The sequence below is a fragment of the Apteryx rowi genome, unplaced genomic scaffold (genome assembly GCF_003343035.1).
Source record: "Apteryx rowi isolate R43461 unplaced genomic scaffold, aptRow1 scaffold_25, whole genome shotgun sequence".
Classification (NCBI taxonomy): Eukaryota; Metazoa; Chordata; class Aves; order Apterygiformes; family Apterygidae; genus Apteryx; species Apteryx rowi.
The window spans coordinates 4,784,713-4,808,572 of NW_020448863.1; the positions used below are offsets into that span (position 1 = coordinate 4,784,713).

The 23,860-nt window shown below is 42.0% G+C and overlaps 1 protein-coding gene across 5 annotated transcripts in view; it reads right to left on the bottom strand.

Annotated features, from left to right (window-relative positions):
- Positions 1-23,860, bottom strand: part of TM7SF3 (transmembrane 7 superfamily member 3) — a 42,191-nt gene that overhangs the window by 14,588 nt on the left and 3,743 nt on the right. For 3 of the 5 annotated variants that reach the window (XR_003253676.1, XR_003253678.1, XR_003253679.1), the window contains exons 3-14: positions 17,588-17,742; positions 15,692-15,842; positions 15,141-15,261; positions 14,142-14,313; positions 12,904-13,081; positions 11,526-11,612; positions 10,995-11,075; positions 10,045-10,197; positions 8,970-9,067; positions 8,379-8,541; positions 7,063-7,436; positions 2,911-3,063 (exon numbers count right to left, since the gene is read on the bottom strand). Coding sequence is in view for 1 of the 5 variants with exons in the window: in XM_026066908.1 (XP_025922693.1) it covers positions 7,174-7,436; positions 8,379-8,541; positions 8,970-9,067; positions 10,045-10,197; positions 10,995-11,075; positions 11,526-11,612; positions 12,904-13,081; positions 14,142-14,313; positions 15,141-15,261; positions 15,692-15,842; positions 17,588-17,742 (1,622 nt within the window). In the remaining 4 variants the exon portion in view is untranslated. Of the gene's footprint in view, positions 1-2,910; positions 3,064-5,130; positions 7,437-8,378; positions 8,542-8,969; positions 9,068-10,044; positions 10,198-10,994; positions 11,076-11,525; positions 11,613-12,903; positions 13,082-14,141; positions 14,314-15,140; positions 15,262-15,691; positions 15,843-17,587; positions 17,743-23,860 lie in introns of those variants that run through there. The other 2 variants (XR_003253677.1, XM_026066908.1) reach the window with 2 other exon arrangements.

Consider the following 23,860-nt stretch of genomic DNA (forward strand, 5'->3'; position numbering starts at 1 on the left):
CTTTCAGTTTTAGTTGGTAAATGTGACATTTTAAAAGAACTTAATTTTTTACATCAGCAAAATTGCTTTATCTTGCATGTGGCTGCAAAACATGTATTTATTATTTCTGCAGATACTGATGTCTGAGTATCTGGGGTATCTTATGATAAGAGATTGTTAAACTGGTTACCAGGATACAAGGTACTATCAGTCACAGTGTGACAAGTTTTGCACAGTGAGGAGGATAAGTCAGAAGAGCTAAAGAAATCAGAAGTGAAGGAACGTGGTACAGCAATAAACTTTAAACTTGGATAACTTCTTTACCAGCCTTTTCAACATCATGCTGTTTGTAAAAAGTTCTGGGAGTAACATCAAGCTACACACTACCACAAGAGATGAAAAAGGAGGAAAAAGCAACAAGCTGCAGTGGAAATAATTTTTAGTCATTAGGTGTCAAAAAGCTGGCCAACTGGCTGCATGACTATAACAAAGTACTTTCTCAGAAGGATTCCCTTTAACTTGGCTTGCACGCAAAATCATTTCTTACTGTCCTAGATAAACATACATACTCTCTCCAGCACCACCCAACAAAGCCATGTTGTTATTTGTAAGGAGCAGAAAAGCAGATGCTATGTAACATGTCAACATTGGACCTCCTGCTAAACTAACTTACTCTTCCAGAACATTAAGTTGTACTGGGAGAGCCATGGGCAGCTCAGAACTGTGATTTTATACCATAAGCACAGACCTGGTAGAGATGTAGTTCACATCCAGCCTCACCTTTGGCCCGTCACACTTATTTCTTTTCTCATTTCCAACGCAGTTAAATTTCACACAAAAGACTAAAGCGTGTACTATTTTAAACAAAATTGTTTAGTTCCCATATGCTAAAACCTGTGTAAAGCAGATTCTATTTCAATGCTTGTGTGAGAAATGGTACTGAGGTTCATGCTTCCTGCTACCACCTCCATTCCCCAAGCTTGCTCTGAGGCCATAGCTTACCYGGTAGGAGCCAATATGGACACACACTTCTGTTAGAGAACAGCATTATTTTCTAAGCTCAAAAAAAAAATCAGCTGACATCTGGAAGAAGCAAACCTTAAACAACTGCTCAACATGACAAAAAGGGGAAATGTTTCCTAATTCCAGTCCTGAAAAAGCCCATGTTAACAACACTCCTCAGCCATAGGGTAAAGAACATTACAGCAAGGGAAATGAGCACAACTACCACTGCCATCAATTTCCATTGCGTTAAGGTAAAGTTTTAAAGACGCTTTTTTTTTTTTTTTTTTTTAAGAATAGTAGAAGGAAGAGCAATTTCTCTATAATGCTCCCACCACCAAAGATATCATAACAAATAGGTCTGAGGATGGCTATTCCACCAGTGAACAGCATTAGATATGTTTCTGAAAATTCAGTTGTTGGAAGCTTGAACAATACAAAACACTAATGAATGCAGGATGATGTTACAGTTTTCTGATAGCAGAGGCTCAGGAATGTAGTGGGAAAAACATTTTTTTAGTGAATCATAATATACAACTCCCTAAATTACTAGCTAGGCAAACAGCAGGTGCCTACTATGACATGTACTGTCCGTGCTTTTTGCTCCCTGTACTTGACTTCTTTTATTCCAGAGAGTTCAGGATAAAAAGTTAATTCAGCTCTTTTTGAGCATGTTAGATATTTGGGTGTTACACCAGAAGACACTAAGGATAACCTGGAAAAATGTAAAAAGGTGCTTTTTTTGACAGGCAGACTTGTGAAGACCCAGTTCTGAGGCAGGTAGGCAAGTTGCACACGACTGTGACCTCCTCCCACCCCCTCTCGCTCCCAAAATTAGCTAACTTATTGCTCTGTTTTGAGGCTGACTCATCCCAGTATGCATGAAAATACAATGCTTTGCAAGCTCAAACATGGGGACAGCTGTCTGCCTATAGCTATATGCTATCAGAAAAGGTCTGAGATCAATAAAAAATTATGATCAACAAGCATCTGCTTGAACAAACAATTGTTAATTTGAGCTATTGTTTCTAATGAAAACTGAAACATCAAAACCTTCTAATCAAAGATGTGAAAGRGGACAACCTAATCTAGCCAGCTGAGTATTGACACAACTCAAAACAAATAGGCAGGGATATATCAATAAATTTCAGCAGCTTAATTAAAACACATTGACCTAATGTTTCAAATACTTACAATCTATAGGATATTCACTTACCAAAATCCCAACGGTTCCTATTCTGACCATTCTCTGGGTAACATTGGCCAGAAACAAAGATTATAATAAAACCCACTACAAATACCATTGCAAAGATCATGTACGAATCTACAACACACTGCTGCCAGTTTTAAGAAAGCAAGAGAGAGGAAAAGCTTAGTGAAAAATGCATATTTAGAAACAGGGCATGTTTATTTCTTAGGAAGGGCTTATTATAGGAAGCATTTTCTGATAGGTAAAGGACAACTCTCCAGGCAAGAACAGAATGAACGCTGAAGAGCCTAGTGGGAGCAGAAGTGTTTAAAAAAAAATTAGAAAAAGAAGACTTTGGGGAGGCCATTTTTGCTCATGCTCCAAATTGGAACAAAAAACAGACCGAGAGAGCAACAAAATCCTTTAAACCTCACTTATTTTCTTTTGCTAGTACAAAGAAAAGCAAAGTCTATGTAAGGATAACCTCAGCACTAGTTAAGGAAATGGAAAGAAAGATGTAGTAGATTAGCAATAGCAACAAGATCTTCTGCAACACTGAAGGGTGATTTTGGGGTCCTCACCCAGCTCATTCTCTAGATGCTGTAAGCAAAAAAGACCTAAGCTAATCACTTGGGTGCAACAACTGCATCTCACCCTTCAGGGTTAGGAGTGGGAATGTGTTACCTGACCAAATCCCGTATGTTAAGAGTTAGTTCAAAAATAGACTAGAGCCTACTTACGGAGATTGGATGTAGGAGCAGAAAGTTTTCTTTGCAAAGCATCTCCCGTGGAGCTCCAGAGCAGACAAGCTCACCCAAGAGCAGTGGAAGGGCACAGGCCTGGAAGATGGCTCCACTGAGGGCAGCAGTGAGGAAGGAATTTCACATTGGATGCTACAGGAGAGAACAGACCGGAGACAAATGGTTCCGTTCTTCCATCTGCAACACGTAGCACTCCTAAAGACTCCCAAACAGGCAAATCAGGAAACAGTTTCCCACTCACCCAAACTGAATGCCACCTAGCGTCAGTATAGTAGGCTGACCTTCACGGTTAAGCCCTACCAAGAGTATCAATAGTTTTAAAAATACAGTTTACCTGTTAATCAAGTTTGGTTATTAGATTCTAATTAAAAACAAACAAACAAACAAAAAAACCACATGCTAATGAAGAGTCAGTGACGTCTATGCCAAGTGTTAATAGGATTCTGGTCCTCAAGCAGTTTTAAAGTTTTAAACTAAGTATTGCTTTATCCTCTGCTTTGATATCCAGTTGTCCAGGATAGTTTCACACAGTTTGGGCAATGTCTAAATGCCTTGAAGACAGGGAAACAAAGCAGCCTCAAAGCAACAGTCACCAAGCAAATCAGGATATGTCAAGCTCTGTCTGTCTGACAGCAATACCAGAATGAGGTGTCAGACAGTTAATGTATTTCACACATGGCAAAACATTAAGGAAAGCCAAAACTGCCTCAGAAGTCTCTAATATGGGTTTCATGTACTTCTTAACAGCTGACATACAAACAGGCCTTCAAGTACTTTAATGATAAATCCAACATATTTCTATCAACTGATTGAGAATGATGACCAATGCATTTTCTTTTTACCAAGCACTAGCAACACAGAGTATTAGACTGGAAGATATAAACCATGCCATTCTTTCCCAAAGAATGCTTTACCAGGACGGACCATCTTCAGAAAACTACTTGCATAGGCTATCACTGCAGAAATTACAAAGGATTATTTATTTCACGGGCTCTTTCTATAATGTCCCATAATCTACCCAAAATCAAAAGGCAGAGCTTAGAGAAGGGGAGCATTTGTCTTCCTCCATTCCGAAGTATGCCTAAGAAAAGCATAGTTTGCTTCTATTTCAAGCCACGTTTGCTTAAGTCTGCTGCAGAAAGCACACAGGGTGCCAATGGATTTCTGCCTTACACTTGTTATGCTCCATGAAGCGCAATCAGGCTGGGTTTGTGTTTTCAAGATGAGGAAGGAGAGACAAGTATGTAGGAAGACCTGTTTCTTTGAAAAGATCAGTGTCTTTGAGTCTATTTGTGCCACAACTTGTTTAAGAACAAAATGCTAAAAGTTAACATGTGGGAAAGGGAGGGGCAAAGAGGAGAGAAGAAATCTCTCCTGCAGATTTGAGGCAGGGCTGCAACAAATACAGACCTGGAAAATCTCTAGGTGTGACTAAGACAAATGCCGCATGATCATTTCAGTATTGTTAGTACAGTATAGGAAAGACTGCAAAAACTTGGAAGAGTAAGGGAAGTACACTAAAGCAGTCATGGCAATGGAGCTCTCTGCAGCAGCAGGAGGTAGTTCTTTATCATAGCCCAGAGGGCTTAAGTAAGTTTCAAAATACTTTATTTTAAAGAGGAACTCACCACCTTCCAGACTAGCGCAGACAAAAGTTCCCTGGAAGCAGATACTGTACACACAAACTTAAAAACCCTTCTACTTCCCAGTGGATCTGTTAGTCTATTCTGATATTCATCACTATTCCCCACACAGCTTACAGAACAGGGAAGAACCTCCATCCCCAGCCCATCTTTTAAAAATCCCACTAGAAGTCTCCAAGTCAGACTCTCAGGAAAGGCTTCATGCCTAGTTCTGCCACACACTTCCTATGTGATCTTTTTGTAGATTAGTTGGCAATCAAGACTTGATGGCAATCATCCTTCCGTTCTCCTGAACCTTGGTCAATGATGCTACAGACACACCTCTTTGGATCATGGACTTCTCCTCAYTTGTCTTATAGCAGGGCGGGGGGGGAACCATCTCAACCTGGATCTGTGGCTGTCCCTGTGACTACACTTAGTCCTTACAAAAGGAAAGCTCAGTCCCCCTACCTCATCCCTTGAGRGTCTAAGAAATTTTTCAGAACAAACTACTCCTAGAGCTTGCTTCAGCCTTTTGAACTGTAAGCACCACTGAATTCAGTACAGAGTTCCAGTACTCTTTCAAAAAGATATCTTTATTATAAAAGAAATAGAAAATATTAGAGTTAAACTTATTTCACAATGTTAATCACAGCAGTTATAAAAAACACAAGGTAAACATGTTTAAGAGCATTTGTATATGAAATAAGTGTTTGCTACTTAGCCATCAAATATGGCAAAGATATGCTCAGTATCAGTGCTGTAAAGGCAGCCAGTGAGCATCAGTCTGTTAGAGGCCAGGGAGAGAGCACCACCCCCAGCCACCCCCATTTGCCACAGAGCAGCACAGCAGAGCAAGATCTAACTGCAGGATTTCAGCCTAGCTCAGCTGTTTGAGGCAGATGTACCAGCTCTAAGCAACCCTGGGAATCATCCCTCTCAGTCAGATCAGCTCAGTTACCTCAGATGCCATGTCATGTTATAAGCCTTCACTCTGTAAGGAGAAATAGACTACCAGTCAAGCCATTTTAATTCTTTTCTGCTACTAGGATGTTCTAGCCTTCAAATAAGAAGAAAGTTCTCAAAAAAAGTCCTTTTGGCACTTTCCATACAAGAAGTTGTTTGTCCTGTATTTAATGCCAAGAATCTAAAGCGGTGGCTGAAAACTTAAGTTTGCTTAGGTTATTCACTAGTTGTGGTTCCATTCAAGTGGCAGAACATCTATTCAACTTCAAATAGGAAGGGTTACCCACGTTGCTGCCCATATTCAAGATAAAAAGATAGGGAGAAGAATCAGAACGAGCCACCATAGCCTGTAGCAAGATATGGGATGTGAGACTTCAACCACTGTTTAATGCATGCTAGATCACCATGTAAACATTGAAGGTGAAGACTAGGGTTGGGAGTGGAGAAGGGGGGGAAAAAAGGAGGCAAGGGACTGTTTGTGCATTTATGTGAGCAAAACCCACAATGCTTCAGTTTGCATTYTGAAAAAGGCTGGGTTTTGTTTTGTTTTTAAGGAAGTGAATAAAGCCACCACACAAGATAGTAGTTCTCCACCAAATACAAGGGTGGTCCCCTATCTCCTTTCACACTGCATTATACTTTGGGCAGATTCAGTTCAAATTGGTAAGGAATGCATTCAGTCAGCAAGGATCCTGGTCAGTATTTCACCTGCAGTGTGCCATTTTCAGGCCTCAGAGGCAAAAATTAAAAGATCCATTGATTAAAAAAATAAAAATAGCTAGTGTTTCAACCAAGTTCAGGAAGAGACTGCCATTGGCTATGAAGTGCTTATTTCAGTTATTCTTTTATGACAGCACCCCCTCAAAAGATGAGAGATGACAGAGTTGAAACAAGTCACAGGCTGTTCAGAAAGCAAGCAAGGAGGCAAACCTCTTGTGTTCTTTTAGTAGTTGTCTCTGTACAGAAACCAGAGAACCAGCTTGCTACAGAGTCAACTGAAAGCGAGAGTGTCTTCTCATCTCAGACCAGGTCCACTTTCTGAGTCCCAGTGTGCACACATACAACAGTTAATCCAGTGCAGTTTAAATTCAAGTCACTTAGTCCAGCTTGCAAGGTTCAGTAATACTTCTTGGAAACAACTGTTTGCAGCCATATATTTTGTACCTATTTGAAGATGATACTCCAGTTGCTGCTAGAAGAACTCCTTCTGTTTATGGTCCTTATCTTCTTCCCTCGCAAGTTGTCAGGCTGCTCACCTTTGGGAGTGAGTCAGGTAGTATTTTGGCAGTGATTTTTCACACTGTGAGGGAAGAACTGACACTGTACAGGTTACCTTAAGAGCTGTTTTATACTTCACATATCTAAACATCAAGCTAGATCACAAGACAAACACCTGTACTTCACCCATAGTACAAGCTCTCTGCAGCTAGACACATGCATGTTACAGCAGGCTGAGCGGGCCATTGAGAAAAGAAACAAGTCAGAGCAGCATGTAGTGTATTGACAGATCAAGGCTTTTCTTCCAAGTTGGGCAAACACCAACCTCTCATTAAGCAGGGTGGTAAAAGCCTGCACCACTGGCTCATTGTTTGCTGATGATCACCCATCTCACACTGTTTCTAGACTCTTCCGTGTCCACCAGTTATTTAGCTGGTTACAGAAGCAACGGAGTTCTTTCACCAGCTGGCTGCTCTTTCTGAAAGACCTCTTTGATTTGCAATAGCTTGTTATGGATCCTCTCTCTCAGGGGAGGGATGTGATGGCTAGGGTCTAAGACATTTGTGCTTCTGCGCTCCCTTTCCCTCTTCCAGAGGAGATAGGGGTGTGGTGGGAAGGGCACCTCGCTTCTCTCTCGGCGAAGCTGCACAGTTATTCCACTGAGGGCCAGCATTGCCCACACTGCCAGGATGATAAAGTCTGAAGGAAGAGAAAAAACACAAATTCCTATGACAAAACAGAAGTTTCCCTCACCTTCCAAGCACAATGCTTACAAGTCTAGAGACAGACAGGAATGAAGTATTGTCTCTGCACCCTCACACTCCTAAGTGTGTCCATGCAAACACAAGTTTAAGCAGTGACAATACATGTGGAGTTGATGCAACCTGTTAGCCACAGAATTAGGCCTTGTGAGTGCCCACTCTGCAAACCCATCAGCAACAACCTGGAGGATGCTGCTCAGGCTTGAACTGCCACAAGTGCCTTTGTCACATAACCCCAGCACACAGCTGCTGAAAGGCTGGCTTCTGAGTAAGCTGACTCAGTATTTCTCTTGAGGGACTAGAATTTTTAATTTGGATGTTAAGCCTCACACTGCACTTGCTATTTTATCCACTCATTCCCTCCTGCCCTCCAACATGCACTATCCACAATGGAAGCAAAGATCCAGTGGTTTCTCAGACAAGCATTTTATACTAGTGCTTGTGTTAGAAGTTAAGAGGCCATATTCTCAACCATCAAGACACTTTCTAATGAAAAAGTAGAGTGCTAAGCAGTACAGTTCCCCTCCAGACATTCTGACTTTGTTTATCCAAGTACAAAATTGAGAGGACTAAAGTCCAAAACTTTAACAGGTAGAGTTAACATACCTCAGCCTACTCTTCTACTGGAAGAATAGTGTGAAGTCCAAAATGGAGTTTCAAAGCTATAAAAATAAAGTGGACTAGAGGGTACCCCTACCTCCTCCCAGAAACTGTCCTTTCCTTTTCTAGCCACTGAAGAATGAATTTAAAGGTGCTCACATGCAGTAGCAATCTGCTTTGCAGGATGCCTGACTATCTCAGAGATCCACCAGGATGGGGGGAGAAGCAGTTCGTAAACACTTGGTTCTTTAAGGAATCAAGTCTGAAGAGCAGCACTCACCATTTGTTTGAAAAGGCACATTGGTGTAAGCTCTGCTGAAGTAATCATTGAGGATTCTTCTGAGTAGGTCTAAGATGATGTAGGCAAGACTTGTGTAGACATAACAGGCAATAGCTAAGACCAATGAGTAAGAGCCTACTATTCCACAGGCCAGTATGTTCAGCTAGAGAAGGAAAGGAGAGAGGAGGGAGGAAAAAAAAGAAAAGGCAGCTTTAGGAGACTGATAAACATTCTCTTTATTCCCCATCTCCTTAAGGCAGCATTTTGTATTGGTTCAACACTCTTAGAAGATATGTGGGTAGCAGCCAGCTGCTCACACAGTTTATCCAGATATCCTGTTAGGACAGCAGTGGTAGTGCCCACTAACAACTGTCTTTAATCTACATGCAACATCAGACAAAAGCCATTTCTTTGCTTATGGACCATTCAACACATGTGGGACTGAACAGAAACTCTCTAGAGCCAGTCCTGGGCTGAGCTACACGAGGCCATGTTAAGTCTTCTGTACATATCCCACAGAACTGCATTTTGCATGAAAGTGTTTGACATCCCTTCCTCCCTTTTCCTGAGGTAACCGTGCAGATTACTTACAATTCTTGGACAGCCAAAAAAAAGCACTGGAATCATCAAGGCCACACAAGAAAAGGTCACCCAGAACACAACATCATCACGGAAGACTTTGTAATCTCCTGCAAAGATACCACATTCCACAACTGAAGTAGTTTCTTTTTACTAGTGTTAATAAAACATGCTTGCTTTTTAGAAGTGGTTTGAAGGGAACTCCTCCCCAAACACTCTGTACATTCAGAAAGTACATGGAGTAGCACATGAAAGAAAAAAAAAAAAAACACACACACAAAGCACCACAGCTTCTGAGCTCAACAGCCAATTTTTAAAAAAAATGCATTTTAGTAGTGTTACCCTATACAAGGACAGAAAAAGAGAATCTTGGTTCAGTACAGGTCTAGTACCTTAAGGAGGGACAGAAGATCTTTTTGAAGCATTTGCTACTCATCATGCTCTGATGTCCCTGAGGAGTTACAGCTCTGCAGCCAGGCTTGCTTTTAAGCAGATTTGTCCTCTATTGTTTCTCTCCAAGTCATTCTAAAGACCCTGATGATGTCTATTCAGCTGCAAATACAAGCTTGACTCTTACAGAGCAATTCTGCCAACAAGGCTGTTTGCACTGTAATATGGTGAAAGTTAACAGCAAGAACTCTTGATCTATGGTGCCTTCACTTCTGAAGCCTCTGAGTTAAACTGTAGACTCTACTGCAACTTGCTTAGGATCAGAGAGAACAAGACAGACAGCAAATGCACGCCTGGAGCAGAGCTGGTGTCAAAGACTGCTGAGATGGCAAACAGCTTGGGTGGTGAGAGCCTCAACAAGTTCTTCACAGAGTAAGTAGTTTCCTTTTCCCACCAGTGAAGATTCCCTAAGTAATTTCAACTGCAGCACACCTGAAGGAATGCTTCAGGGACAGCTCTACTCCTCCCAACACTGGAAAGCATCACATTAAGATAAGCCAGCTTGTAGCATTCATTTTGGAGCCTTGCAGTGTCCTGGAGAGATATCAGAAGCTACATCCAGAAACTAGGTCCCTGTAATACAGCAGTAAAGCATCTCAGTAGCCAGCACTCTGCAACAGAGTATTTCAGTGCATACCTAGTGGAGTGAAGAAGACCACTGATGAGAAGAGAAATCCCAGCACAAGTCCAATAATCAACATACAAAGTAGGACAGAGCCAAATCTCCACCAGATAGCAACCAGGAGAAGCCCTCCAATAATTCCAGCTACTGCTGTCAAAATAAGACGTACTGAAAGAGAAGAAATTCCAAACTAAGAACTGTGGCAACATTCTGGAAACTTCAGTTACTGCAGTAGTGGATATAGCAGCTTTACTTGCATGCTTGATTTCATTACCTAATGAAGCCTTTCTGCAAAAAGCCTTACTATTAGTTCCAAACAAGTGCATCAGTATTCACAGTAATAGCTTTCTCACAGTTGTCCTTCACACATTTCACTTAAAGCCTCTAGGCAGCAACAGAGAGTGTGGTACTGAGAGTAGTGTAGGATAGCAATGAAAGTGTTGCTACTCCACACAGTAGTACTTTGAGCTCCCAGGGCAGTTATGGTTGTGACAGACAGTGCACATGTATCAGGAAAGTAACTGTGTGAGGTAGGATTTATGAAAAGACAAAACTCTAATTCTTGCTAGTCTAACAAACAGGCTGCAGACTGTTTACGCTGTCAGCTTACAGAGGAAAACTGCATTTGAGCTGGAACCCCCCACTATGAAAGAGAAGCTGGAAGGAAATCATATGCTGCAAATTGCCAGCTATCTTCTTTGATCTTCATTGGATAGATATTCAAGTGTGTCTCTTATAGTTGCAGCTATTAATTCTGTGTCACTACTGTTTGAGGTCAGAAGCAACGCTTATTCTGTGTGTGTTGGTGCTGCCGGGGAAAAATTCAGAGCTCAGTTCAGTCACTTGTTTATCAGGCTTCTAATCCTTCTTAAGGCTAGCCAGCCACAAGCACAATCAAAGTTTTAAGGGATCCATAACAATATTGCTTTGGGAACAGGACTGTGTATCCTGACACATCTACTCACCATCATAACCAAGGCCAGTTACCCTAGTAATGAAAACAAAGAAGAAGAATCCTGTGAATATGAAGCCCATGAAGAATAAGTCTAGRGAAACAGGGGGGAAAAAGATTTAGTGTGCTGTCATATCACTTCATACCAAGCCTACTTCACACCCTCAGACACCTTCATTTTACAACAGCGAACAGGAAGTCTCAGCTCACTGGCTGAGAATCACAAAAGGAGAAACAGACAATGCTGTCTTGTTCTGAAAAAAGCTCTTTGGTATTTCAAATTCAAATAATCAAAAAAGTTACACATTTATATCTATTCCTGCTAGCATGCACACCTAGTTCTAGTTTCCCGTTTTCTGAATACCAGAAGCTTCTTGCTCTTGTACACAAGAGCTCTGATCCCACCAAAGCAAAGCAGCAGACAGAGCTGACATAAAATCACTACCAAGCAATTCTTAAGAATAACACTACAGTTCTAAGTTACATCAAGTAACAGCTATAAAATTTCACCCCATTTATGACAAGAGGCAAAACCATTCAATACCTGTTTTCCAGAATCTGTGTCCAAAAAAGCAAGTGAAGAGACCAAGAATAGCAAGAGCAGTAAAGAATACTTTGGTAGAGAGTTTGCCTACAAGGAAAAAGAAAAAGGGTAACTAGAATATTCCTTGCAATGATGAGACTGAGATAAGGTCAGGTTGCTGTCACCCACTCTGTGTAATAGCTGCTACTCCTTCAGAGGTACGCTGTGAACAGATATGTCTGATCTAAAGCTTATCTTAAAAGAATCTCCAACAGAATATTTAAGCAATCCCAGGCCAGGTAGGAAAAAAGCTTTCTTCTTATTCAAAAGGTTAAAGTTCCTGCAACTCTACTACCCAACCAGTTTTAACTTGCTGTTTGTTACCATTACAGCTTTACCTGAAAATTCTTTGCTCAGTCTTAAAAGTGGGGCAATTCAACCATCTGTGGAGGACAGTGCTAAAGGATTAGTGACGGAGGTAGCAACTGGAGTCTTTGTCACTGTAGCCTTTACCATAGCGTCCCTTTAATATACTCTTTCATACAACAGAGAGGACTGTCAGCATCCCAGTTTTGCTCACCTCTGTCTTAAATACTAGTAAGAATTTCACTTAAGCTATTTGAGACAAGTAAACTCTGAAATCTCTCTTCTCTAATTCAGAGACTTTTAGCCTGGATAATTTGTCTCTTGACCATAAGACAACATCAAATTTGACAACAGTTACTTATGTTATGACATATAGGAAAATAAACCAGGATGAATCTTGCTTTATGAACCCTATTCTCTCTACTATCCTGTCCCTTCTGCAGTCATAACAGGAATGGTAGCTTTGCTCTTCTTCCCCTCCAATTGTACCATTATAACTTTGTACAGTGAGAAAAATGACTATAAAGTCATGTTACTATTACTGGTATTCACTTATCAAATTAGTTTCACACTTATTTTTGGGTGACTATCTCCTTTCAGAATATTTGCTGGTTATTGTTAGCACTAGTACAGTTAGAGATTGGGCTGGATCCTAACACAGTTCCTGTTTTATTAGCCTAGTTTCACATGCAGCATCTATAATAATAAAAGTGACTTAAGATTACCTATCCAATCTAAAGGGAAAAAGCTAGTGTGGCACTACAGAGTTGAAAGTTTCTATTTGCAAACCCATAATAATTAAAACCTCTGCTTAGTTTAATATTCAGTCACTAACAGTTCCTCTCAGTCTTAATTTATCATTCTAGAAATTCTTCTCAATCAAGAAGTAGACCAAGACATAAAATAACAAAATATATCCAGTGTAGAACAAACAGCAACTTCACACTTGCAAAAGTCAAGAGCCTTGCTTGACATATCAGAGAACATCAAGCTTTTGAGACATGTTGGTGAGGAAGTACAAGTCCCAACTTACTGACAGAAGAGCAGCTATCCACCAGGTCAGCAAAGCTGCAGGCATATGTATGCACAGGTATATATGCAGCAGAAGTATTCCAAAGAGGATCCCATACTATGACATTGTAGATCACACCTTGCCCAGGCAGCGAGGAAAAGTAGATATTGGTCTTGTCATCAGTTGTCAGTGTAAGCATCTGGGACAGTAAAGAGTATTAATTGCAAAGATCTGCTCTTTTCCCTATTACTGATGGCATGTTCATGTATAAATGCAGCAGCTGAGGCAGTACTCAGCAACTCAAGGAAAAAGACCAGCAAAAAGTCCAAGTGAGAGTTCTCCTATTCTGAGCCCTCTCAGTATTACCGGTCCAAGCATTACAGGCTCACAGGATGGATTCCACTTCCTCCCACATTACCACATCTTTGACAGGGGATAAGATTCTCCAAGCCACCATGTGTTTGCTTTTCTCTATTTGAGGACAAAGCCAAATTTCCCTATCAGTCTACTAATGCAGGCCTAGCCTCTGAAGCAGGCAAGGCTGCTGTTCTACCCCCTAGCAAGGCTGGGCTGGTCACAGCTGCTAACATTCTCCTCCTGTCCCTCCTGGATCACCTTTCTGGGGAGCAGGGAACATACAGTGAGTGTTTGCTCTCACATATCAGGTCTTTTTATGCCCCTCCAAACTGGATCCAGTTTCTAGTCCAGTTCTGCCACACTTTCCTACCTCCTCTGCTCCTTGCATTCCCTGCCCAGTCCCCAGCACCTGCCAGGCATTGTAGGAGCCTGCAGCCATCCTTTTCAAAAGTGGCTCTTCTTTCACAGTGGGTTTATAGGCACTCGGTGGCAGTACTGTTCCAGSCAAACTGGCCTCAACACCACTGAGGGAGCATTATGGCTAAGGCAATATTTAGCAGAGAGACACTGTGCTAAGAACTTGTTTGATGGAGAACAGGGTGCAAGACATACAGAAACACCTCACAGACCAATCACTAACATCTACCTAATATCAGAGCCCATTACCAGAAGCCTCAATCCTGCCACATCACTGGGATAGGCTCATTAGCCACCTCTATCCCAAGGCAGTGGTTGCCATTTTGTAGGCATCACGCACTTCCTAGCCAGTAATCTCAGATAAAAAGCAAGAAGCATCAACAGCTTGCCTCTGTCACCACTTAAAGAAGAAAAATCACAGGGGAAGTGAAAAATCAAGTCAGCGCCATTGTCGAATGCTTGGCATACTAATGCTTCAGACTTACTTTAATGCCATTAGCTTTGATACTGTGCACCTCAGACATCTTCCGGATGTGGTTCATGAGCACCATCTCAGAAAGATCATTCTCTGGTAAAAAGTACTGATAGACATCATAACGCAGTCGCCATCTGGAGTTCTGACCAGTCCCTGAATCACAGGATGGTGGATTTGCTCCTCTGCAATTAAAGAGAGATCAGCTACATGCCCAGGACAAGCCCTCAGATATTAACAGAAGTTTTCAGAAGTCTCCTGTCTGAGCTGGCAACATTTAGCTTCTACTCTTTAGTTTTGAATCAGTTGCTGGGCTTAACTTCTAGACAGTAAATGCTTATGAGAATGGACTACAGCAGGATTACACTGCAGAACCCTGATGCAGACAGAGGGTCTGTTCCGGCATTTGCCTTTAAGCTTATGACAGCTTACAGGAAGCCTCCATAAGGAACTGGCACATGAATTCCAAGAWGTCACAACAGCCAGAGCGTTACAGCTTCAGTGTTTGTTTTTTCCATGTATGCAATATATAAAAAGCTCTGTCAAGATGCAGGAACATAGTAGATAGGGAATGGGGAAGGCTATCTGGGACACCATGCGCTACCTGGGCAATAACAACTTATAACCTGAAGTGTTAATGTTTGGCAAAACTTTAGATTATTATCATGCTTTCATAGTAGTGGAGTGATGAAACAGGATATAAAGCACATTTTTTTCCTCAAATGAAGTAAGTCACCACAAGGAACAGGAAGATCTAGTATTTGCTGACTGCTTGCACATCTGAAATTGTAAGCTGTATAACCTCTCCCACAAGCTGCAGTTTTGACTCTTCTCTCTCCTGTATTATCCCTCTCCCCTCCTCCTTTATCTTTTAGTTTGCTTGTTGCAGCAAACAAGATTTCTGCCAGGAGTTGGACACACAGTCTTTCCAGCAGAATCTTGTTTTATGGCCCTGGTCAAATATAGAATTAAAAAGGTCTGACCATCAGCATGCTGAAGTTTTTCCACACACCTGGCATATCCCAAATTTGCAGGGGCAAACTTTATGTGTACATCAACCAAGGTATAGTCTAGGTAAATATTGGGATCCACTTCCAAGTCAAAKTCTAGATTGCAGCCTCCAGGAATAGGATCTGAAATATAGATAGTTAGCTATAGTAGCTTTCACTCCCCCTTCACACAGTATGAAAAGTTTTAAGACCCCAAACAGGTACTTGTAGGCACAGTCTATTTGTTAAGGATCTAGAATCATCATGTTTCAGTCCTGTAGACAACAGAAGTGGTTTCACTATAATCAGTAAGAGAGGTCCCATTACACATGCACAGCAGTTTGCTGCTCTAAGGTTGAAACCATGACAAGACCATACAACACATTTGATATATGTGGCTTTTTAATTCAGTATTGATCCCAAGCTTTGACAGCCCGTTTCAAGAGGATTTCTGGTATCTCCATCCTACATTTTCACCATTTAAGAACATCACCTTTAGAAGACCAACACTTCAGTTCTCATGGCTAACTTGTAATAGACAGCTGGTATCCCTTAACAAGTAGTAAGAACATACCTTTCTCCATATAAGGAATGGAGATAGCTGTGCTTAACACCTGGTTAGCATCCAGTGACCGAAGGTACCATGTACATACACTCTGTTGAGGCCAAAGAATGGAAACCAATCCTTTGTCTACTCCAGTTCCTGAGCTGTTCACAGAGGGATTCTGGACAGAAACAGATTATGTAAGCACATAGTCCTTCCTGAGTACATTTCATCACAGCCTGACATACTGCACATGAATCACATTCCTGAGGTCACAAGTCTGTAGGGCATGTATTTTAGTACCAGCTGCTATAAGTGAGGCATTCAGCCCTTACCTAGCTGGTAACTCAGAGCTAGGAAAAAAAGGGAGAGGCCTAACACCACCTGCTGCCTAGCTTAGGCCCCAAAACCCTACCAATAAAACTAGAAACAAAGAGTTAATATCACAAGCAAATTGCAGATGGTGCTACACACATTCTGAGAAATGGAATGCAGACACACCTTGCTCTCTCCACCAGAATAAGGTTGACTGTATGATATTTGGCTCAACCCTAGCCATACCAGACCTATGCTCGTTCCTGGAAAGCTATGAAGATGCCTGCACCATACATCCAACTGGGGAATATTGGCTTGCACATAATAAAAGTACCTGGGGTCAAGTTAGACATTGACCCTATCTCCCCCCTACTGCCCAACACCACCTCTTTTCAGAACCAGGGAAAGACCAGCGCAGCAACAGCAGTGCCACACTCACATGGCTGGAACAAACAATTAACCTGCACTCAAATCTGTTTTCCAGCATGGAAAGCATGCTCTTTTCCAGGAAAACCACAAAGTTATCTGAGGCATCTCCATACAGAGCTACTGGTAAGCTTTAAGGTCTGGCTCACCTCCATATTTCCAGGGGCAGGCCAGCCCTGAAAGCAGTACAGACATACTTAGACAGCACTGTCCTTGGCCTGGTAAACCCTGCAGATGCAGATAGTGTCTGAATCTACAGCAGAAGTAATCCTGCCACAGATAATCAAGAGCTGAATAGGTCTAACAGTAGTCCCTGAGACCTGTGAGCCTGGCTATTTCAACAATGCAAAGAGGGTTGAGGTGGGTGACTTGTGGGACTGGTTACTCATCTCAACTTCTCAACGTAGTCACTGGCACCCAGCATATTCTTATTTGGGATATACGGAAGTGGTGAGAGAAATCAGTCAAATGGTAGCTGTTAGACCTCCACCTAGCACCTTCAACCTAGTCTACATCCTGTTCAAATACTACTTAGACCCCCACAGCAGCAGAAAGTCAGTACTTCAGATTATATCCCAGCGATTATAGGACAAACTGAGCCTAACGTATAGCAGTAGGAATGCTTATGTTGTTAGCTAGAAGCAGCAGCAGCCTTCACTGTAGTACTTTGAAGGAATTTCTCTATATGCCACTAAACAAGAATTAAATTCAGGAGAAGCAGTGGGGTAACAAAACACTATCTGTAGCAGCCAGACCCAAGACACACAAATGGCAGACATCTAAATATCCCAAAGTGATCATATTTAGCATAAAGAGATAACTGGCAAATGCTTATCATGAATCTGTTTATCAGATAAAAGCAGATGAATATCAGTCAGCAGTCACATGTCAGAAGTACCACTCCTGTCAAGAATGAAGAGCCCTGAAACACTTTCAGTCCAGGTCTGAAGTTCCTTTTAGTATTCTAGCCTCCAAAATAGCAGCAACAACATATAAACACGAGAAAGGTGGTATTATTCTAGTTTCAGAAATCCAGAAAGATATGTAGGAAACATACACTTTATGTTTATACAGCTTCAATTCTACATACATACCTATAGGTACCAGAGCCAGCTACTGCTTCTCATTTGAGGGGTGTGAGGGGGGAAATGACAGTTAAGATCAGAACTGACACTCTTACCATACCTTATCAAAGGATATCACCACATTGTTTTGCTGGGCATGTACTTGAAAAATAACAACAGTCACATTGCTTGCAACATTCCTGATTACAGCTTCCACTGAATTGGTCTGGTTAAGTAGCACATTTCTGAATTTTCCCAAGGAGAGCTCAAGAAGACCTGCATTAAGAAAAATAAAAAACTCTATGTTTTTTGTCCAAACAGAAAGTTGGTGTCAAGGGGAGCCTGGAAGCTTCAGGGACCCTGATATTAATCAGCTGGGAACAGAGCAAGTCATCATCTTATGCTATTCTCACCCTGTAAGTTGTACTTGGGCTTCAGAGACTGCTATATACAGCTGTGCTGACCACAACAGGTTAAGCAAGAGATTCCTCCACACAGCCTAACACTCAGCTAAGCACAACAGGCAGGACATCCTGCCAGGGGGCTAATTATTTAGTACACCTGAGCTGCATTAGCAGCAGACACTGGCTGCAGATGACCAGCTGGTGYAATCAAGGGCAAGTAATATTCAGTACACATTAAATGAGAGGACACTGAGTGCTATTTGCTCCTCTGCTGATAGGGGAGCACATGCTTACATTAGCCAGACAACTTGCACAACACCTGTTAGCTCCCTGGGTGAATTCCCAGCCCCACAGGAGTTAGGACAGTTCAGTCAACTTCCATGGCACAGAGTCAAACATGTAGTTTGACTATGTATRCTTACACACTTCCAGTTATTTCACCTGTCTTTTACTCCAACACAATTCCTGATTATTAGTACTGCAGAACTTYGATTTCTAGATTTAATAGACCTCTGCCTATTTTTTCCAAGATACAACCAAGACCATTTCTTCTAAGGATAAGCATAATCCCATTACACATTGACATTTTAAAGAGAACCACATGGCCCAGAATACAAGATTCTTTAGGAGAACCAATTTTAGCTTGTTGTTCAAGTCCCACAAGAAAGCCTGCTTTCTCCCTCCACTGGGATCTTACAGGACAGGGGCTGTCAAGGGAGGGAAGAGAAGCATCTGTACAGAAGCCATGAGATTCCTCTATTGGTCAGTTAACAGACTAGATGCTTTTAGAGTCTGCAAGATGCCCTCCCACTTTGCTTCTGATACTTCATAACATTCCCTTGTGCACACACAGACGTGCAGTAGCCCAACAGACCTAAACTTATCAAACACATGCACAGTACTTCTGCAAAGTTGCCTCTTCTAGTGCCAGGGCTGACATTGTGCTATACTCTAACAGAAGGAGAGCAACAAACAGCACCCTCCAGCACACTGCTGYTGAGGATTCAGGAGCTCTCCTTTCCAAAAAGGGAAGGGATACGGTCCTCCCATCCCAAACTCTATACCCAGAGGAGACTCTGTACTCCTTTCCTGTTACTTTTCACTCTCTCCCCCAAGAAGTTTGGTTACTGGCTTTGGGCAGAGCCTGGTCCAAGAAATTTGATGAGTATTGATACTGCATCACCAACAAAACCCTAGCTGAAGTATGGGAAATATCATGAACCATCTAGGAGAAACAAGAGCCTCTGTTTTTCAGTTTATGTTAAGAAGTTTCTCCTGCAAGTTTTCAGACATGTAAGATGTCTGTTAATGTAAGATTAGAGCTACCAAAAAAGAAGAAAAGCTTTGAATATTTTCCAGTTCTTCATGGAGTCCCTTGAACAGCAGTCAGATGCCCTCCACTTCAAAACCTCTCTCTCCTCCTAAGCTCTTATTTCTGTACATGTTCTACCAGGTATGTAACTACAGAGTATGCATGCTAAAGAAAACAGACTATAAACCTATGCATTCGGAGATCTGGAGTGAAAGCTGGAACGCAAAAACAAAAGCAACATTTTTCTCTGAGCTTTAAGAACTTCAGCACAGTTCCTGAACTACAAGAAACACTCTTAAACACATGTTCATCTATGGAAAAAAGTGAAAACAAATAACTGAAACCATATACATCCTCTCCTTGCTCTGCAGGATGGAGGAACAAGCAATGCAGTTTTTCCCCCTACCTCCACTCTGTACTCATACCCAGAGGCCTCTGCATAAATAAGAGCAGATTCTTCAGTAAGACATGCAGCCACTACTTAAACATGATCATGAGACTGAATGTCACAGGCACTCTCAAGTTAAAGTGTGTGGTAAATTAAAGCATGATGTTCTAGATTGCTTTAGTGTTTGCATAATCACTCCTAAAACAGTGCACGTGACATATTTCAAATCAAAGTTTGAGCTGAAGCACATAAAAGCAGGAGTTAAAAAAAAAAATAAAATAAATACCCCCCCCACCCCCCCCCGGCCACACACACACCCCCTACATCCATCAGACCAGTGTTTTTCAGCTTGTGGTTTGCAAGCCCTGGAACACCACCTCTAGCCAGGCTGGAAAGGCGACTAGGAGCTCACACGCTCTGCACAGCATGCAGAACCTTTTAAGTCATTTGCTGAAAGGCCAATTGCTACATGGCTCAGACTACAGCACCTAAACAAAACAAACAATCCCCCACCACACACTTTCCTGCCTTTCCCATTTCTATCATTTGGGTCAGTCATTGATTGCACTCCTAGGCCAAAAAGAGCATGGACAGCAAGACAAGTCAACCTACTCGCAATCCATCAGTCTCATTGCCATCGCAATTTCTCAGACAGACATTAGACTACCTGACCCATATGAGATTCAGTGTTGGTAAAGGTGCTTTGAGGGACAGAAACTGGGTACTGGAGACCTCTGTGAACACACAGTACTGGTCACTGCATGCAAGCTTCCTCTTCAGGCAAGGCTGACCTTGCTGATGATAGTACACTAAATAYGGCTGCAAGCTCAGCAGCACATGCAATAGAGATGACAGTCACAGAAATGAGGCAGTTCACCCAGGAGATCAGCAACAGCACCAGAAACAAAAGCCAAGCTTTACTGCTTCACTTGAAGTTGTGAAGGTTTGGAAACTCCTGACAAAATGCCAAGCTATCTTCTCCTGTCCACAAGGAGGAGAGACAAGTCTGAAGGTCACTGCATGCGAGAGCGGCTTAGCGTAAGGTACAAGAAAGGAACCCTCAATATTGCAGAGATTATCAACTGGAAATATACGCTCAAAGGAAGCTAGCACTACTGAAACAGAGCAAGAGCTGAGCAGAGGTGGAATATTTAGCACGCATTATTCAACACACTAGTACTATCAATACTAGAATAGGAGCACAGATAGTTCATTGTATAACAGAGACTGATAAGCAGAGGTGGGCAAAAATCCACTGTCACCACATATTGCATCTCTTTTCCCACAAGAGTAAGGCCAAAATCAGTAAAGACAAAGGAATTCAACATCTCACAAAGCGCTGCAGAGATCAAAAGCCCTTATTCCTAACCTTAAGAAATGAGGTAGTCACCTCTACAGATGCTTTACATTTATTACCCCTTCCCTGTGACATGCAGTTTCCCCAACAAGCAATAGCCAGCCTGAACCCTTTCCATTCTGCTGATTCAGTGCCATGTTCTCAGTTCATTTAATGGTTTAAGTAAACCACATATCCGGCTCCAGGAGTCAAGCGTTGCTTCCCATCACCAATAAATAGCTAACCACACGAGGTTCTTAGTAACACCTAATGGCCCAGTTTCCATTAAGAAATGTATCTGAAGTAGTGCCATTGCTGCACATGCAGAAAGAGTATTTACCACAGAGATGTGCTCCATCAGTATGCCTGCCTCAGACAAGTAAGTTCTCTAGAGTCACAGAAAATGCATTTCTACTTTATGCCAAGATACTCTCAGAAGATACACAGAAAAAGCTTACACAAGTTTCAAGAGGCGAGAACCCTCCAATACAGAGGATGTCAATAAATACATGAAGACATTTAATGGAGAGGAAATGCAAGCTCAGCAGATTCAAAACTGGTTTGAACAGGGACAACATGAGTATATACTTACTTATTAAACAAAAGACATAAGCTATATTATATCAGATCTATATGGCCATGCACATACGAACGCACAGCAGAGTCCTGCTATGAGGCCACCATCTTCACATGCAAGCACAAACCCAAACAAAGATCTGCTAAAGGAGCAGTGAGATTTATGAATGCTTCTAAGTTTTAATCTCACATCCTTACTGTGACCTGTACTCTGAGTATGATTTGATGCTTACAGGGGACAGTGGCATGGAACATGGTTGTCACCAACCACACCACTCCCATCCCAGAAAGACTGCTTTCTAGCAGGCTGCCTAAGTTATTACATCTTTCATCCTCTGGAGAAAGAGGGTAAGAAGCACCTAGGTMACCTGCTTAGAAATTTGTTAATCCACTTTGATTACCAGCCAGAATATGCAAGACCAGGCTGAGTCACCTTGCAGGCACTGTTGATTAAGATGTCATTTGCATATCTGGGTAATAATGACCCCCTATTTTGCTACACCAGGAGGTGCAAGTGACCAGCTGTCCTACAGATTCAGACAGCACAACAGCTTTGCGTGAACCTCTTATTTTAAAATGCTGTCTTCGTATTGACTAAATGGCTAGCACAAACTAAGTTCACCCAAATAAGTTGGGGAAGGAAGGAGGGGAAGGGAAAAGGGAAACTGACACCATTCAGTTGGCTTGTATTTTGCATGACTATTAGTCTAGTTAAATCTCTGACGTAGAAGGTGGTCTTGATCCAGGCAAGAGTGTGTCAAGAGGGCACTACTGAATCCTGATTAYGCTATCAGCTTGGTTTAGTTTTTCATCACTAAATAACTGGGTTTAGGAACAAACCGGGACACACCAAATGAGGCCAGCTGCATTCTTATTTCTTGCAAGTGGAGCTCCCTGGGAGGCAGCAAACATGATGCATCAACTTAGTACTTACATACAAGCGTTTGAAAGAGCTGCAGCACATCAGATTCCCAGGCAGGAGTGTCTGTGTAATATAGCCCATCATGCATGAATTTTCCTTACTTGAACATTTAAAATTAAGTGGGATCTTCTAGTATTACGGGAAAGCTGGGCCCTTCCCCAAAAACCTGGCTGTCCAAGATGGATTAGCCACAAGACAGTTTCAAATAGGTGAACCATTAAATAAGTGTCCTTCTTTAGAGGGCCTAGTGATCAGCTAGACATTCTGTAAACAAACAAGACTAAATTCGTGATCCAGTTTTAACTCAAGTCTGGGAGATAAATTGCTTGCCAGCATCTTTAAACACGAGAATCTAAGAATGCTGAGCCTCCATTCTCAGAACTCATCAAGTGTCTATCTTAACTTTTTAGAGCCTATGAGAAGCAGTGAACGCTTAGCTGTCCACTAAGGTCTTGGGCATGAAACTTGGGGGGGGAAGGTGGGAAGTCCTCCATTTCCCAGATGGGCTTCAAATGCTGTCCTGGAGCCTTGCTAAGCATATCAAGGGCAGATTTCTCTTTTTGGAGAATTAAGCTTTATTAGAGGCAAGTTGAAAAAAAATAGAGAAAAAAAATAAGAGGAGGAAGCTTGCATCAACCTTAACCTAAGGGACTGCTTGCTTTATCTCTGAAAGGAAACTGGTTCTTTTCCTCTATTTGAACAGGAAAAAGTGACAAGAGTTTAACCAGGAAAAAAAGAGTAAGCAGTGGTTAGATCTTCACAAGCTGTAATTATTATAGGTCACTTGACTCTGGAAGCTTATTTTGGGTTGCTTACAGAAGTGCAGGAGAATTACAAGAAAAAACATGCTGAATAAAGTCAGACTACATCAGCATGGTCAACAAGTAATCCTAGGAACCAAGCTCTAGAAGCCAGGGGTTTTACTCTTTCTTAAGCTTAAGGGACAACATTCTTCAAGACATAGTTAGCACAGAACCCAGGACTACTTGCACCTGGTCCACAAAAAGCAATTAGCCCCTTCTCCTTCGCATACGAATTTCTAAGTAGTAAATGCCACCTTGTTTCCTTTAATGGAGCATGATACTATACACCAAACTCATTAGCTCACGCTGCATCTCTGGTGCCCACTGCAACCAATTAGCCAAGCAAACCTACATAAGAGTTAAAATGATGGCGTTTGTACCACTTAGAGATGCGGAGCTGTTCACCCCTCCTCCTTGCTTGAAAAGGGAAAAGAGGGATTAGAATGAGTTCTCCCCTGCCTATTCTTTATGCCAGCATCAGCAAAGATTAAGATAACTTTTTTTTCCCCCTCCCAGTTCTTCAAACCGCTACCTCTTTGCCTTGATCTCAGCTTGGGTTAAAGCCCCGAGCGCCAGGTCCCCGCTGCCCCACCGCGGTGCCCAAACGCGCCCGGCACCGCCGCGAAGAGCTGCGGGCCGGGCCGGACCGGACC